Here is a 17306-nt window from a genome sequence, read left to right on the forward strand (position 1 = left end):
TCAGTCGTGTCCGACTCTTAGTGACCCCATGGACTGCAGCCTACCAGGCTCCTCCGTCCATGGGATTTTCCAGGCAAGAGTACTGGAGTGGGGTGACGTTGCCTTCATGGTGTATGATCCTTTTAATGTACTGCATCCATTTGCTAACATTGTTTTGAGGATTCCTGTGTCTATGTTTATGAGTGATATTGACCTATAATTTTCTCCTTTAGTGCTATCATTGTCTGACTTTGGGATCAAGGTAGTGGTGGTCTCATAGCATGAGCCTGGGAGTGTTCTCTGTAATTTTTTGAAAGCATTTCTAAATGTTCAATAGAATCACCTGTGAAGCTACCTGGTCCTGGACTTTTGTTTGGAAGCATTTAACCACGGTTTCAATTCCAGTGCTTGTGATTGGCCTGTTCATATTTTCTGTTTGTTCCTGGTTCATTCTTGTAAAGTTGTGCCTTTCTGAGAATTTGTCCATTTCGTCTAGGTTTTCCATTTTATTGGCGTATAATTGCTTGTAGTTGTCTCTTACACTCTTTTGTACTTCTCTTATTTCAGTTGTAACTTTTTTAATTTTTAATTTCACTGATTTGAATCCTCTATTTTTTTATTCATGAGTCTTGCTAAAGTTTTATCTATTTTGTTTATCTTCTCAATTAACCAGCTTTTAAATTTCACTGATCTTTGTTGTTTTCTTTGTACCTATTTCATTTATTTCTACTCTGATATTTATGATTAATTTCCTTCTACTAAACCTGGGTTCTGTTTGTTCTTTTTCTTTAGCTGCTTTAGGTATAAGGTTGATTGTTTGTTGGTAGTTTTTCTTGTTTCCTGAGGTAAGATCATGATTTTTACTTCCTCTTTGACTTCTTCAGTAATCCGTTAGTTGTTTAGTAGCATATTGTTCAGTCTCCATATGTGTTTGTTGTTTTTCACTTTATAGTTTTTTTCTTTAATTTATTTCTAATCTCACATCATTGTGGTCAGAAAAGAGGTTTGATATGATTTCAGTTTTCTTAACTTTTAATGAGGTTTGATTTGTGGTCCAGTATGTGAACCATCCTGGAGAAGGTTCCATGTGGTCTTGAAAAGAAAGTGTATTCTGCCACTTCCGGATGGAAAGTTCTATAAATATCAATTAAGTTCACGTGGCCTAATGTGTCATTTAAGGCCTGTGTTTCCTAACTGATCTTCTGTCTGGATGATCTGTCCATTGATGTGAGTGGAGTTTTAATGTCCCCCACTATAGCTGTCTTCTGTCAACTTCCCCTTTTATGGCTGTTAGTATTTGGCTCATATTTGTGATGCTGTTATGTTGGGTGCCTATATATTTACAACTGTAACATTTTCTTCTTGGATTGATCCCTTGATCATTACGTAGTGTCCTTCCTTATCTCTTGTAACAGTCTGTTTTGTTTGATATAAGTATTGCTGCTCCAGCTTTCTCTTGATTTTAATTTGTATGGGATACCTTTTTCCATCCTCTTACTTTCAATATGTATGTGTCCCTAGATCTGAAGACAGTATATGCAGGTCTTGTTTATGTACGCATTCAGTTTGACTATGTCTTTTGTTTGGAGCATTTAATCCATTTATAGTTAATTATCAATATATATGTTCCTGTTGACATTCTCTTAATTGTTTTGGATTTATTTTTCTAGGTCTTTTCTCTTACCTTCCGCTGTTGCTCTCTTGTGATTTGATGACTACTTTTGGTGTTGTGTTGGGTTTTTCTTTTGTGTGTGTATGTGTCTATAGATTTTTTTTTTGGTTTGATATTCCCATGAGGTTTTGATATAACAGTATATGTACTAACATTGTTTTAAGTTGCTGATCTCTTTCCCACGTAGAGAAGTTCCTTTAGCATTTGCTGTGAAGGTGTTTTGAAGTGAAGTCGCTCAGTCGTGTCCGACTCTGCGATCCCGTGAACTGGGGCTCACCAGGCTCCTCTGTCCTTGGGATTCTCCAGGCAAGAATACTGGAGTGGGTTGCCATTTCCTTCTCCAGGGGAACTTCCTGACCCAGGGATCGAACCCAAGTCTCCCGCATTGCAGGCAGACGCTTTAACCTCTGAGCCACCAGGGAAGCCCACGTGAAGGTGTTTTGGTGGTGCTGAATTCTCTTCACTTTTGCTTATCTGAAATCTTTTGATGTCTCCGTCAAATCTGAATGAGACCCTTTCTGGCTAGCGTATTCTTGGTTGTAGATATTTCCCTTTCATCACTTGAAATATAATGTGCCGCTCCCTTCTGTCCTGCAGAATTTCTGCTGAAAAATCAGCTGAAAACCTTATGGGGGATTCCCTTGTATGTTATTTGTTGCTTTTCTCTTGTTGCTCTTAACAATTTTTCTTTGTCTTTAATTTTTGTCAGCTTGATTAATATGTGTCTTGGTATGTTCCTCCTTGGGTACATCATGTATGGGACCCTCTGAGCTTCCTGGAACTTGAGTGACTATTTCCTTCCCTGTATTAGAGAAGTTTTTGACTGTAATCTCTTTGAATATTTTCTCAGGTCCTTTCTCTTTTACTTCTTTTTCTGGGACCCCTATAATGCAAATGCTGGTGCATTTAATGTTGTTCCCGAGGTCTCTGAAGCTGTCTTCACTTATTTTGTTTTTTCTTTATTTTGTTCTATGGCAATGATTTCCATCACTCTGACTTCCAGCTTATTCATTCATTCTGCTGATGTGGTTATTCTGCTATTGATTCTTTCTCATGTCTTCATTCCAATTATCGTATTGTTCATTTGTTTCTTTGTTCTTTAAACCTTTTAGCTTCATGTTAAACACTTCTCACTAACTTCTCAGTCTGTGTCTCTGTGCTTTTTCCCCAAGATTTTGGATCATCTTTACTATCATTACTCTAATTTTTTACCTCTTGCTTCTGGTGTCTGCCCCCTAGTGGGTGAGGTTGCTCCAGGAGCTTATGCAGGCTTCCTGGTGGGAGGGACTGATGCCTGCCCTCTAGTAAATGGAGCTGGATCTTGTCCCTCTAATGGACAGGGCTCTGTCAAGTGGTGTGTTTTGATGTAGCTATTAGCTCAGTATGGCTTTAGGCAGCCTGTCTGCTTATGGGTGGAACTGTGTTCCTGTCTTGCTGGTTCTTTGGCCTGAGGCATGACAGCTTGGAACCTCTATGTTGTCCGGTGGGGCCAGGTCTTGGTGCCAAAATGGGGACCTATGGGGGAGCTCAAGCCAATCAATATTCTCTGGGGCTTCTTCCACCAGTGTCCTTGCCCTCACAGTGAGCTACAGCCAAACCCCACCTCCCAGACCCCTAATTAGGTCTAGCCCCAGTTCATGGAGAGGTACTGCTTTGTGCTGGTTTCCAGTGCACGTGAGACCTTGTGTGCAACCTGCAAGAGAGAAGTTTCTGTTTCTCCCAGCCCTGTGGAGCTCCTGCATGCAGGCCCTGGTGGCCTTCAAAGCCAAATACTCAGAGGGCTTTTCAATTCCTGACCCTCACACTGCCTTGGAAGGCTGTTTTTTATATGGGAATGTCCCTGTGTAGTCTGTGTGTTTTATATTTTTTGATGTGAGGACTGTTTTTAGTACGGATGTCTACTACCCCTTTCCTCAGTGTATGCTGGCCATTATCCCCTTGATAGGAGATGACTGATGATGTGGTGACCTGAGCCTGCGATGGATACTCAGCAAAGCTCCCCACCCCCACTTTCTCTGTGTTTTTACTGCCCTGTCAGGGGCAAGTCTGCTCCCTAGTTATTGGAGTAGAGGTCCCCAGATTTGTCTCTGGGCTGTGTTTCTGATCTGCAGTGTGAGAGAGGCAGAGTTGGAGCGCTCCCACTGGGAGAAAAGTCACTGAGTTTTCTTCCTCCGGAGCTATTTACCTGTGTGCGTATTCTGTTGTGTCAATTTTCACCTCTTGTGCTGACTCACAAATTACACTATTGTTGGAACTGCTCTCAGCCCCACCTTAACCATGGTTACAGTGGCAATTGCTCCTGGTTTTTCTCAGGCATGGTTTTCACCAAGCCACCAGGGTAGATCCACCAAAGTCATCCCAGGACTGCAGTAATCATGTGCCTGGATCCATGGTGGGAGTTAATGGAGACAGCTCAGATTCTGACCTGCTCCAGTCCCCTTGTGTGTGTGCCCACATAGCCCACAGCTGCTAAAGCTAGACCCAGATGCAGGAGCACTCCTCCATTCAGATATTCTGCAGGTGCTAAGTTTTCAAAGCCAGCAGCAGAGGTATAAATCTATGGTTCTTGCAGCCATGACAAGAGAATCCAGCTCTTCTTCCTTTGTTGCATGACCCCAGGGGCTTACCTGTGGCTTCAGTCCCACCTCTGCGTGTGTCCCTCCCACCAGCACCTGTACCTGAGACCCCTCTAAGGCCAGTGGGGGTGGAGGCAGCAATGGGCAGGGTGTGCAAGCCCACTGGGGCCAGCAGGGCCAGAGGAGGTATTGGTAGGAGGGAAGTGGGAGCCTGCTCAGGTGGGTGCTCCTCCTAGTGCCCACCAAGGCAGGGGACAGGGGAAGGGGGCACAGTGGTGGCCCTGCCTCTTGTGTACCACTCAACAATGGCATTTTGCTTTTCTGGTGGCCCAGATTTCTTTCACAAACATTCCTGATTGTGGAACTCCTTAGTTCTGCCTCTTCAGATCTGTCTGTTTGCAGCCAGTAGCTGTTCTCTTCCTGAGCCCACTCTCCAAACCCCACATTCCAGTACCCAACCCCTTCCACACCAGTGAACGTGACTCAGGCTGGGGCGTGCAGAGCTGCAGCACAGACCATTCATGTCGGTCTTACACTGTCCTGCCTGCCACAGACCAGTGTCTGTACTGTCTTTCCTCTCTGTCCCAGCTCTCCCCGGGGGAGGGGGAGTGGGAAGCTGTTGTTTAATGAATGTAGTGGTCCAGCTTCCAAGATGGGAAGAGTCCCAGAGATTCACTACAGTGTGACTATACTGAACATTACTGTACTATACTGTATACTTAAAAATGGCTATAGTGGTAAATTTAAAGTTAAGTGTATTTTACCACAATTTAAAAAATGTTAACCACTGAGGTATATACATCTGTCATGTCATGTGAGCCTTGCTACAACCCTGAACTGTTAGTAGGATATCCCCATTTTATAGTGAGGAGCTTAAGCCTCAGAAAAGTGAAGTAAATTGTCCAAGGCACATGACTGGAGAATGGCAAAGATGAGCATCATATTCGGGTCTCCTGATTCCATGCCCAGCGCTGTCTGCTACCACATAAGGGGAGAGGAAGGTCAGTGGAATCAACTCGACTGCTGGTTGAAACATCAGAAATTAACCCTTGGAAGTTTGTGAAGAAAGCTATAAATGTGTGTGTAGGGGTATGTATGTGTGTGTGAGTGAGAGAGAGAGAGGAGGAAGAGAAGGAAGGGGATGGAGGGAGGGTTGAAGAAAGAGGGAAGAGCATGTTTCCAGACACCTGCTTCATACTTCCTGTTCAATATTCCTCCCTTCCTAAATCTTCAGAAGGCAGGTGTGAGTCACCTGTAAACACAGTGAGGAAAGGTCACCCAACAGTTATTCCTTCAGCAGGCAAAATCCAAAGTTACCTGCATGGAGATTGTCTGTATACCAAAAATTAAGACCCTTAAGATGATTGGAAGAAGTTGGTGGCTCTTACTTTGGAAATGGCTCCATTAGATGTCCTCCTATGCTCTATCCACCCACCACCTCCTCTGAAGACAGAAAATGACAAAATGCATTTACAAAAGTAAATTTAGTGAGGGAGGGGAGGGGACTGGGAAGAGCACCGCACGGGCCTCGAGCCCAATCCCACCTACACAGACCACCAGCTTACTGTATGATCCCGTGCGTGTCCCTTTCTCTGCTCCAAGGGTTGGCCTGCTGTTACTACCACCATTTTCATTCGCTGAATTTGGGTGGAATTTAAAGTAGAACACAATCTCCCAAGGAGAGTCAAAAATACAAGAGCATCATCTCATCCCTTTTAAGTAGCTTTTATTTACTATGTGCCAGGCACTGGCACCCCACTCCAGTACTCTTGCCTGGAAAATCCCATGGACGGAGGAGCCTGGTGGGCTACAGTCCACGGGGTCGCTAGGAGTCAGACACGACTGAGCGACTTCACTTTCGCTTTTCACTTTCTGCACTGGAGAAGGACATGGCAACCCACTCCAGTGTTCTTGCCTGGAGAATCCCAGGGATGGGGGAGCCTGGTGGGCTGCTGTCTCTGGGGTCGCACGGAGTCGGACACGACTGAAGTGACTTAGCAGCAGCAGCAGGCACTGTGATGGACTCTTTACATAGGGCAGCCCTCATCATTCTACAGCTTGCAAGTTATTTTTATGATGAGACTTCACTGATGATACCAAGTTTCCCAAAGTATTTGCCTAGATGATAAAGAGTGGAGTCAGAAATGGAACACGTACCTGTCAGCTTCCAAAGACTGCTCTGGTCTCCACCCTATGATGTTGAGCTCAATAGCCAGGCAACATGGAGCCAGGGAAGGAGTTAGCCTACCTGTCAGCCACAGGGCAAATTTTGTGGAGAAGGTGGGCATTACTGTTGCAAGAAAGCAGTTGACAAGTAGATGGGGGGATGCACTGGGGGAGCAGGAACACATAAGCAGGGTGGCAGAGAGTATAAAGTTTCTAGAAACTTGTCAATTATCCTTTTGGCTTCAGTTCAATTCAGTTCAGTTGCTCAGTCGTGTCTGACTCTTTGAGACCCCATGGACTGCAGCACGCCAGGTGTCCCTGTCCATCACCAACTCCTGGAGCTTACTCAAACTCATGTCCATTGAGTCGGTGATGCCATCCAACCATCTCATCCTCTATCATCCCCTTCTCCTCCCACCTTCTATCTCTCCCAGCATCAGGGTTAAGTGGTGGTAAAGAATCCATCTGCCAGTGCAGGAGATGCCAGAGATGTGGGTTCAATCCCTGGGTTGAGAAGACCCCCTGGAGGAGAAAATGGCAATCTACTCCAGTATTTTTGCCAGGAAAATCCCATGGGCAGAAGAGCTTGGAGGGCTATAGTCCATGATGTCACAGAGTCAGACACAACTGAGTTACTAAGCACACAGACACATGTTGATCTATGGCTGAGATCATAAATCCACAACTTTCATTCTTAAATGCCACATGAAGGGGTTTATTTGGACAGGCAGCAGAGAGCCACCAAAAGTTTATATCAAGGGGTTTATCAGCAATTGTTAGTGCTATATATCTATTCTTTGTATGTTATGAAGAAATTAGGCACACCTGCAGTGTTTCAAAGAGCACGTGATTGGTTTCACTCTGCCTCACATAGACAGTAGCATTACTGATACTACTCAATAGATAAGCAATGGCATTACATCAGCACCTAGAGCCTCTTAGCAAGCACAGTGAAGTCAGCTAATGGTGCTGCTTCTTTCTTTTCTTTTATGCTCTAGGAAGGATTAAGAAACTTCAAGGAACTTCGAGCCAAATTTCAAAATCTTGATGCATCATCTCTTTCAGGACCTATCAAATTCCCAGCAGGTGTTTCTCGAAAGGGAGACTTTGGAAGCAGACAGTCCATGAAGACTTTGGCCAGTGGGAAACCCCCCTCATCCAGCCACAATCAGCACTCACCCAACTGTGCTGATGGTGATCCCCAGCAAGTGAAGGAGACTCAGAAGAGTGAGACTCAGAAATGTTCTAATTACCTGGAACTTTTGAGTTTTCCTGGTTCTGCAGTAAGCTCACAGAAGGCTCCTCTGCTGTTAGATGTGTGTCAGTCAAATGATGAGATAGCCAATAAGAAGAAAGTCATGGTGAATGATAGCTTCAGAAACAAGCTCTGGAGCTGGGAGATTTTATCTCAGAAAAGTGAGACATCATCCGTCTTTCTCCCTGCCAGTTGTGGAAGCAGGGCCTTCCATCTAAAAGAGCAGAAAAGTATCAAGCCGACTCCAGAGGAGCCCAGGGAAGATATGGAAATAAAAGAAGCCCAGTCCCTACCTCCCCACAGGCACCTGATGGCCCAAAGGAGATTGTGTGCCATCTCTGAAGATCCCACCATCCGACCTTCTCAATGTAGCAGGGAGAGCAGAGCAAACTCCAGTCCTGAGAGGAGCTTGACAGGGAGCATCTGTCACCCTGTCTATGACAATAAGCTCACCAGCCAGACCCCAGGTGAGAAATCAAGTCCCCACAGGCCTAGGGGGAGGGATCACTGTGTTTTTCTAATTTAGAGCTTACTTGCATGGGTGGTCTCATATGTGGCCTGGGAAGTGTTTGTCCTACACTCTAGCACAGATATTCTAAGCTCATCTGCCAGATTATAATTTCAGGTTTGGATTAAGTGATTAATCTCCAGGAATTATACAGACAGACAGGTGGGACAAACTCAGATTTGAATCCTTTAGCTCTGCTTCTTACAAGATGCCTGAACTGGGGCAGTCTGCTTAACTTCACAAAGCCTGGTTTCCTTTCCTATCAATCAATCCATTGCCAGTCTTCCTTGTCTTAGTAAGTAGCACAACCACCCTCCTATTTGCTCAGGTCAAAAATCTAGGCATCATATTCTATTCCCCTCACCCACCCCACCTCCCTGCCTCTTTGTTTGTAACTAATCATTGTTTGCAGCAAGTTCTTGGCTCTGTCACCAAAATACATTCTGAATCTCCTGACTTGCTTCCATTTCTGCCTTCTGCTCAAGTCTGCACCACTACGGACCATCTCTTGCTTGGACCACCGCGAGGTCCAGCTGGTCTCCACGCTTTCACACTCTTGCCCTCTTGCATTCTATGCTCCTCCTCACAGGTACAGTGATGCTCTAAAGCATTAATCCAACCATATCACTCTCCTGCTCATTTCAGCTTCAGCTGTCTTACTGTGGCTCATACAGTTTGCTCCTTGCCAGCATCTCGTACTCTCTCCTCTCTCACCACACTGACCTTCTTTCCACTCCTGATCTACCAAGCTAGTTCCGCCCCAGGGCCTTTGTACTTGCTGCTCGCTCTGTCTGGAACACTTTTCCTGTAGGACTTGGACATCTCACTCCTTCACTTTATCACGGTCTCCGCTTAGTACCACCTGCTGTGTGTGGAGCTTGTGGATCACTCTATCTGAAATAGCCACCCACCTGCAGCAGTCTTTTTCTTACATGGCTTTAGTTTTCTCTCACTTACCCCTATCTAGTTTGTTATCTATTTGTTTACCTCAGTAAAGTATAAGTTAAGTGAGAATTAAAACTGTCTTCTTTACCATTGTATCCCCAGAACCTAAAAGAACAAGGCCAGTTTCAATGAGTTCTCAAGAAAGTATTTTTTGAATAAATGGATGGCTGGCTGCCTGGCTCTCTTGCTTACAAAATCCTGTTTGGTTTCTCTTCCACTCAGAATAGCATCTAAACTACTTACTACTGACTTCATAGCTCTGCTTCTTTTGGTCCCTGCTTATGTCTCCGACTTACTTCCTGCTGTCTTTCCCTGGCTCGCTAGCCAATAGACGACATCCTGGAATTCCTTGCTATTTTGTGAACAGACTTCATTATGACTCAGGACCTTATGATTTCTGTTCCTCCTTCCTATATAATACTTCTCTTTGATCTTTCCTTCATTACCTTTAGGTCTAAGTTCAAATGACACTTTCCCAGATAAGCCTTCTCTAGCCAAAGATCTCCATCTAAACTCTATTACCTCACCACCGAGAATTCACATTCTTTCATATCATCCTGTTTTATTTCCTTTATAGAATTAATGGAATGCTGTGATTTTCTCTGTTTACTCTTTTTAAGATTGAAGTATAGTTGATTTACAACATTGTGTTAGTTTCAGAAGTACAGCAAATGATTCAGTTATATATATATATGTGTGTGTGTGTATATATATATACACTTCTATTCTTTTTAAGATTCTTTTCCTGTATAGGTTAATACAAGATACTGACTTTAATTCCCTGTGCTTGTCAGTAGGTCCTTGTTGGTTATCTATTTTACGTATAGCAATGTGTACATGTTAATCCCAAAATCCTTATTTGTCCCCCATCACTGCCCTATTATAGTTTTCTTATCTGTTTATTTGTTTGCGTGTTTATCATCAGCTTCCTCCTATTGGAATGAAAATTCTTGAGGGCAGAACTCTATCTTTTCTTGTCCTTAACTCTAGTTCCAGCCCCTAGAACAATGCTTGGAGTATAGTAAATTATTGTTGATGAAGGAATAGGGAGGAAGAAAGGATGAATGGGAGCAAGGAGAGATGGGAGGAAAGAAAGGTCTAGATAACCTACCTGACAGAGCTGTTGGGAGGATCAAATGGGATAACCCATGAAAATTGCTTAGCACAGTGCCTGATAAAAATTAGGAGCTCAGTTTAGTAAGTAAGTGATCATTCATTTTACTGTCTTCTCTATTGTCTGATAAAGACTAAAATCTCTGACTTTGCAGCTTATACTTCAAGTCTTAGAAGAAAGGAACTTTGGCCCTGTGTAACCCCCGCTAGTAGGGCTAGAAGGACCTCTGCTCCTTGACTGCAGAGGAGAGCAGGGCTTTGAGGGGTTTGCACTGATGTTTTTGTAAAACACTAGCCAAGTTTCTTTAGTTTTACCATGTGGTCAGCCACTGTATTTTGTCAACCAAAAGTCAAGGCACTTGAATAATATAAGATTTTGTGCTGTTTTCAGTGTAAAAAGCATATGCAATATTTATATATAAGGTTGGAATTTCTGTTGGTTAGCTCATCAGTGCAGAAGAATAAAATACGTAAAATTGGGACTGTCCTGGAAATTACAGGATATAGAATCCACAGGTGCCCAGGCACCACAAAGCCAGCTTTGAAACCTGTTCTGGATTTTGGAGCCCTGGAAATCAAGAGACCAGTTGTTACTCCTCTTCATGTCTCCCATATTGTTTGCCCCTCATGAGCGCTTGAAGAATCCTTTCAGGGAATAGTCACTGTCACTGTCCATCTGTCCATTCTCATCGTGCATTCCTGCTGATGCTGGGCCTGTGCTTGGCACTGAGAGATCACTAGGGCTTAGTGCCTTCCCTCTAGGAGCCTACATTCAGTGGGAAGATCGACCAGCCCTTCTCACCTGTCACAGCACTGATGGAGAGGTGGTAACAATGTGCTAGGTGATACTGAACGAAGAGTGGTTGATTATGAGTCGGTTTTCTGGTAGAAATCAGGAAACGTATCACTGGAGGAGGGTCTTAAAGAATGAGTCAAAGATCACCAAGGGAGGAGTAAGGGAACAGCATACCAGAACAAGAATGGCATAAACAGTGCAGTTCAGTCACTCAGTTGTGTCCGACTCTTTGCAACCCCATGAACCACAGCACGCTAGGCCTCCCTGTCCATCATCAGCTCCCGGAGTCCACCCAAACCCATGTCCATTGAGTCGGTGATGCTGTCAACCATCTCATCCTCTGTCTTCCCCTTCTCCTGCCCTCAATCTTTCCCAGCATCAGGGCCTTTTCAAATGAGTCAGCTCTTCGCATCAGGCGGCATGAACAAACTCTTGAATGTTTGAGAGCTATTTAAGGCTTTTGAAATCAAATCTGGACTTGTAATAACCTACAAAAGAATCAGAAAAGGATCTTATACACATATAAAAACAGTCATTTTGCTGTGTACCTGAAATGAACACAACTTTATACACATATGCATACACAAACGTGTGACTCACTATGCTGCACAAACACAACTTTGTAAAATAACTATACTTCAAATAAAAAGGTGAATTAAAAATAGAATAAAAAAAATAAAAAAGAAACTGCAAAAAATATTTATGAAATCTGGAAAACTGAGAAGCCAGTGGTGTGAGCAAAAGATGTTGGGACTGAAGTTTGGGGAAGCAGGATGATAAAGTGTAGTAAGAACAAAAGTGTAGACTGATGCTGTGTGGTGTTTTAATACCAAAGGATGGAGTGAGTGGACAGCAGCTGAGGAGATTAAGCTTCATCCTCTGGGCAGCTGGGATGGTGGTGAGCTTGAGTTCACATGTTGATCAGGACACTCTGGCTACTGGCTGGAGAGTAGGTGGGAGGGGAGTGAGACTGAGGCCAACCATGAAATGGAGATAATAACCTATATTTTGGACTCTTTGTGCCCAGAGGAACAGCCGGATGTCAGGCATCCACAACTCCCCAATACCAAGCCACTGCCTTCCGTCGAGTCCCTGGGTCCTCCTCCCCCGAAGCCGCCAAGGCCCCCAGTCGTGACCCTCCAGGCCTTCCAGAGGCAGGCAGCTGCTCTTTTCAAGCCCGATGGGGAAGGTAAGAAAACAGACACACAGGGCCCGTGCACAGCCAGCCACGGGGAGTCATGGCTCCCGTGCCGTCTCCCTGTCACCTCCCCCCGCTGCATCAGCTCCCAGGGGACGGTGCCAAACTGCTTTTCTGTGGGGCTGGACATCCATCACTGCTTATTCTCATGTAGAGGCTGTGGCAGCTTGCCCGTGAAATGACAAATCTGGGGGAATTGGCCCCTTATCGCTCCTGGGCCAGCCTGCTTCCCCTGAGAGCTTTGCGTTTGATCACTGGGAATCTGTCCAAGAGGAAGAAAAAGAAAAGTAGCTGAAGCGGGAGGCAGGGAGTCTTTGTTTTCCTACAAAGCCTGTGTTGTCAGCACAGCCAAGTGGAGTAGGAGAGGGGGAGGGAGCGGAGGGAGGAAACTCAGTGTGAACTTGACTTGGGATCCTGATGGGAGTCCCCTGGGCCACTGTGGTCGGTGTTCAGGAATGGACTGAAGGGCCCCACCGCTGCCCCCACTAGTCCTCCGTGCCATAGACTGCAGCGTCCCTGCTTGGCAGCCTTTCTGTGCTCTTGTGTGTTTTCCTCTGCTATGTAAGGGAACCTGCTCACCCCCTTTCATCCCCCGTAGCCTGATCCCACTGACACTGTCAACACCTTTGCTTACATTTGCTCTAATGAAACACGAGGTGAATGTACACTGTGGGGTGATGTGTAGTGCGGTACTAGCATTTTTTTTACTGTGGCCACGAGCACCAGTGAACAGTACACTGAAAGAGCTAATTCTTCATTCGTTTCTTCTCAGCTTGCTGATTGCTCATTTGACTGCTTTGGGCAATCTCAGGGTGAAATTTCTTTAACTCAGTGGTTCTCAAACATCAGCATGCATCAGAATCAACTGCAGGACTTGTTAAAATATAGCTTTCTGGGCCTGAACCCAGAGTTCTAAGTCAACTGGTCTGGGTTTGTGCTTAGTTGCTCAGTCATGTTCGACTCTGCAACTCTTTGGACTATAGCCTGTCAGACCCTGTCCATGGGATTTCTCTGGCAAGAATACTGGAGTGGGTTGCCACTTCCTCCTCCAGGGGATCTTCCTGACCCAGGGATCGAACCTGCATCTCCTTTGTCTCCTGCATTCCAGGTGGCTTCTCTACCGCTGAGCCATTGGGGAAGTCTGGTCTGGGTTTGGAGCATTTGAGAATTTACGTTTTTAACAAGTTCACTGGGAGACACTGATATAGCTGGTCTGGGGGCCATGCTTTGAGAACCACTGGTAAAAGTTACCTTAAGTCATATCCTAAAAGGAAATTCTGTAACGAGAAATAGAGCTCTTCTAAGTATACTTTGATAATATGGCTATCTCCATATCAAAGAGGGTGGTTTGATTTTTATAAACATTAAATAATTCAGGCCTCAAACCATCTCTCTGAAAGAGAAAAACGTTGTCAGAGAACAGAGGACTAAGGTTTGGGGAATAAAATGTGCTCCCCATTTTATTAAATTTTATTAAATCCCAGCTCCCTTATCACTGGCTATTTAGGTTTGGTCGTGGGACCCACTGAGCTTCATTGTCCTTATCTGTAAAATGGGGATGATAGTGACACTCCTCTTATAGGATGATTGTAAGGAGAGATGAGATGAGGCCTGGGAAGGCTGAACAGTGCCCAGCGCAACAGTAAGTGCTCAGGGAAGGCACTCTTACCATTACCTCAAGCATGCGTCGAGCAGCTGCACTCTTCTCTGCCGGACTCTGTGATAGAAACAAGAGATTAGTTACAACAAGTGCTGTTAGAGCTAGTGGACATCCACGGGGCAAAGGGAAAGCAAGAACATCAACCTAGGTCTCATACCATTGAGGAAACTGGGTAAGGAGTATAGGGGGTCCCTCTGTATTATTTCTTACTATTGCATGTAAACCTACAATTATCTCAAAGTGGAAAGTTTAATTTAAAAAAAATTTAAAGAAACAAGAAATTAAGAGATAAATCCCATAGGAGTTTCGGGGCCCAAAGAAGTAAAAGTCTAATATAAAGAGACTGCAGTCATAGCTAAGCACCATAAAGTGTGTGTGAATCCTGCATGCAGGCCCTGGCAGTCCCTGGGTGCTGGGGTGGGGCGGGTGAGCTGCACCTCTACATTTTCTTTGGTGGTGGGAGGGGGTCAGGTCATTGTACAAACAGTTCACTTAAACAGACTGCCACTAACATGTCTCTTTTTTTCGCCTTGCCTCTTGCTCTTGCAGAAGCTGTGAAAGAAGGCAACCTGCCTCCAGTGAGGTGAGTACCCATTTCTTAATTGTGCAGCAATGCAGCCCATCAACAAGGCTGCTTAGCCTGCCCCAAAGCAGGCAATAAGCACAGGTCAGGTGTCTGTATTTCTCAGAAGAGTTGGGGAAGAAGAAATAACATACTGCAACCAACTGCAACTTTTGATTAAATGAGAGATTAAATAAACTGCATTTAACAACTGTGCTGATGTTAAGTTGCAAAGATGGGTCTCTGAGGTCCTTTTATTTATGGCACAGTTGGGCTCAGTAAATTGAAACATCAGCCTCCTAGTAATAAATCTGATTAGAGGCTACAGAGTGCTGTGGGCAGCTAGTAAGATGCCCTGGAGAAGGAAATGGCAACCCATCCAGTACTCTTGCCTGGAAAATTCCACGGATGGAGGAGCCTGGTAGGCTACAGTCCATGGGGTCGCAAAGAGTCGGACGCAGCTGAGCAACTTCACTTTCGATGGGACAAAGGACTTTCTGGCTTTGGTGCACTCATTGTAATACTCTTGCCATGGAAGTGTCAGTCTGTGTATTGTGCCCTCTGAAGTGTCATGCGTTGAGCTGATCACTTTATACCGAGGTTCTCATGTCCTCTTTTCAAGAAGGCTGCAAAGTTGCTGGCTCTGTTTTCATTTCATAGCTAGAGATACTTGGGCTCAGAAAATTTGCCGTTTGCAGAGCCATGATTCTAACCCACATGTTCCCAAACTATTTTTTTTAAGCTGATATATAATGGATATGTACAACTGTGTAAGTTCGAAAGCACAGTATATTGGTTCAATACACATATTTCACAAGATTGTTACTGTGGTAGCATTAACTAACACTAGCTAACACCTTTATCACCTTACATAATTATCATTTCTTCTGAAAACTGTTAAAATTCTAGTCTCTCAGCAAGTTTAAGTTTATAATAGAACATTTTTTTTTAACTGTAATCACTATGTTGTGCATTGAGTCTCCAGAATTTATGCTGCAAGTTTGTACTCTTAACACCTCCAGTTTCCCTGCTCCTCGGTCTCTGCTAACCACCATTCTACTTTCTGCTTTTACAAGTTCAGGTATTTTATTTTTTTAAGATTCCACATATAAGTGATATCACATAGTATTTGTCTTTTCTGACTTATTTAGCATAATGCCCTTGAGGTTCATCCATGTTGCAAATGGCAAGCTGGCCTTCCTTTCAAGGCTGAATAATATTCCATATCTATATATATCCATCTTTATATATACACATACATATATCACATTTATAATATATGACATTCATATATCCTTAACATTTGTTATCTATCACATTTACACACATATATATCTACTATATACACATATATATGATATATATCTCTCTCACATCTTCTGTACCCATTCTTCTGTTTATAGACATTTCGGTTGTTTCCATATCTTGGCCATTGTGAGTAATACTGCAGTCTTCATAGGAGTGCAGGTATCTGTTTGAGATCCTGTTTTCGTTTCCTTTGGGTGTATACTGAGGAGTAGGATTTCCGGATCATATGGCACTTCAATTTTTAATTTTTTGAGGAACCCCATGCCGTATTCCATAATGGCTGTACTAATAGATATGCCCCAACTGTTTTGAGTGTATCACCTTAACTCCTTCACAAAGATGCTCCTGTTCTCAGGAAGGTCAGTCTTAGAAGGAAAACTAAACCTAAAAATGATCATAATACCTATTCACTCATTAAATGTTGATAATAGTAGAATGTATTACATCTTATAATTGAGAAAGGTACAAGTTTCAGAGGTTGCAAAAATGTGGAGAGATCGCTTTTCCTTGGGAGAGTCAGGGAAGTTTTTTTTTTTTTTTATAGAAAACATATCAATTCACTATTACTATCATAATACTACATAATAACAATAAAACAATAGTAAACACAGAGAGTATGAGTTCAGTTGATCTGGGCTAGGCTCAACTTCCTGGTGGGATATGTTGCAGGCTCTCTAGGCAATCTTGCAAATACTGAGTTAGAGTAAAACACTGAACAGTTACATGGCATTGGGCAGGGATCTAGGAAGGGATGAAGAATAGAGGCATTAATTCAATCAACCTAACAGTGAAGATGCAATATTTGAACTAAGTATTAAGGATAAACATCTGTCAGAAAACACAGGAAAAGACATCATAAGCAGAACCAAAAAGTGTGGAGTATCCTGTTTTCTTTTGGAAACTAAACTAGTTGAGTTTAGAGTATAGAAAGTATAGTAAGAAATGGGAAGGAATGTGTTGTTAGAGGGAGATAGGAACCAAATAATGGAGGATTCTGTACACCAAGGATTGGATGAGATGATCTGGTTCAACAAGGAACAAACTGCATGGAGCTAGGTAAAATTCATGTGCTTTGGGAACCCTTAGTTCAATTGCCTATTTGAAGGAGTTCAGTGATGACACAGGGTAAGTCAGCTGCCTTCTATGTGCGTTTGTGTGAAAGAGAGAAAAAATTAGACAGCTCAGGAGATGATTTTTACTATTTACTCTATGAACGTGGGCCCCAGTGTCACAGTTTGAGGGGACAATGTACTTCTGCTGTGCTCTAAGTTGGTCTTGCTTCCCTCCAGCCTTGAATACTATGAGCATCTCAGTATGATTGTGAGTGTGCTGTGATAGTAGTGTTCAGCTCGATATGCATTTTCTCTATAGCTTGGCTCTGAACTAAGCTGACTTCTTCTCTGGCATTTTAATCATCCATTTCAACATGCAGGGCACTGGGGCAAACTTACTGTGATAGGCAAGTATTGAGAAACTGGTCAGTCTCTGGTGTGACACCTTCTTGCTAAGGGATTTACAAGCACAGTTTCAGTTTGACTTTAAACAGTTTCCTTTGACTTTAAAACTTA

General features: G+C 43.7%; 1 protein-coding gene across 1 annotated transcript in view; it reads left to right on the plus strand.

Moving 5' to 3' along the window:
* FYB2 (FYN binding protein 2) overlaps nt 1–17306 on the plus strand; it is a 130659-nt gene that overhangs the window by 45308 nt on the left and 68045 nt on the right. The window contains exons 2-4 of the mRNA XM_052638062.1: nt 7392–8115; nt 12038–12199; nt 14418–14451. Coding sequence (XP_052494022.1) covers nt 7392–8115; nt 12038–12199; nt 14418–14451 — 920 coding nt within the window. The remainder of the gene's footprint in view (nt 1–7391; nt 8116–12037; nt 12200–14417; nt 14452–17306) is intronic.

The sequence above is a fragment of the Budorcas taxicolor genome, chromosome 3 (genome assembly GCF_023091745.1).
Source record: "Budorcas taxicolor isolate Tak-1 chromosome 3, Takin1.1, whole genome shotgun sequence".
Lineage (NCBI taxonomy): Eukaryota > Metazoa > Chordata > Mammalia > Artiodactyla > Bovidae > Budorcas > Budorcas taxicolor.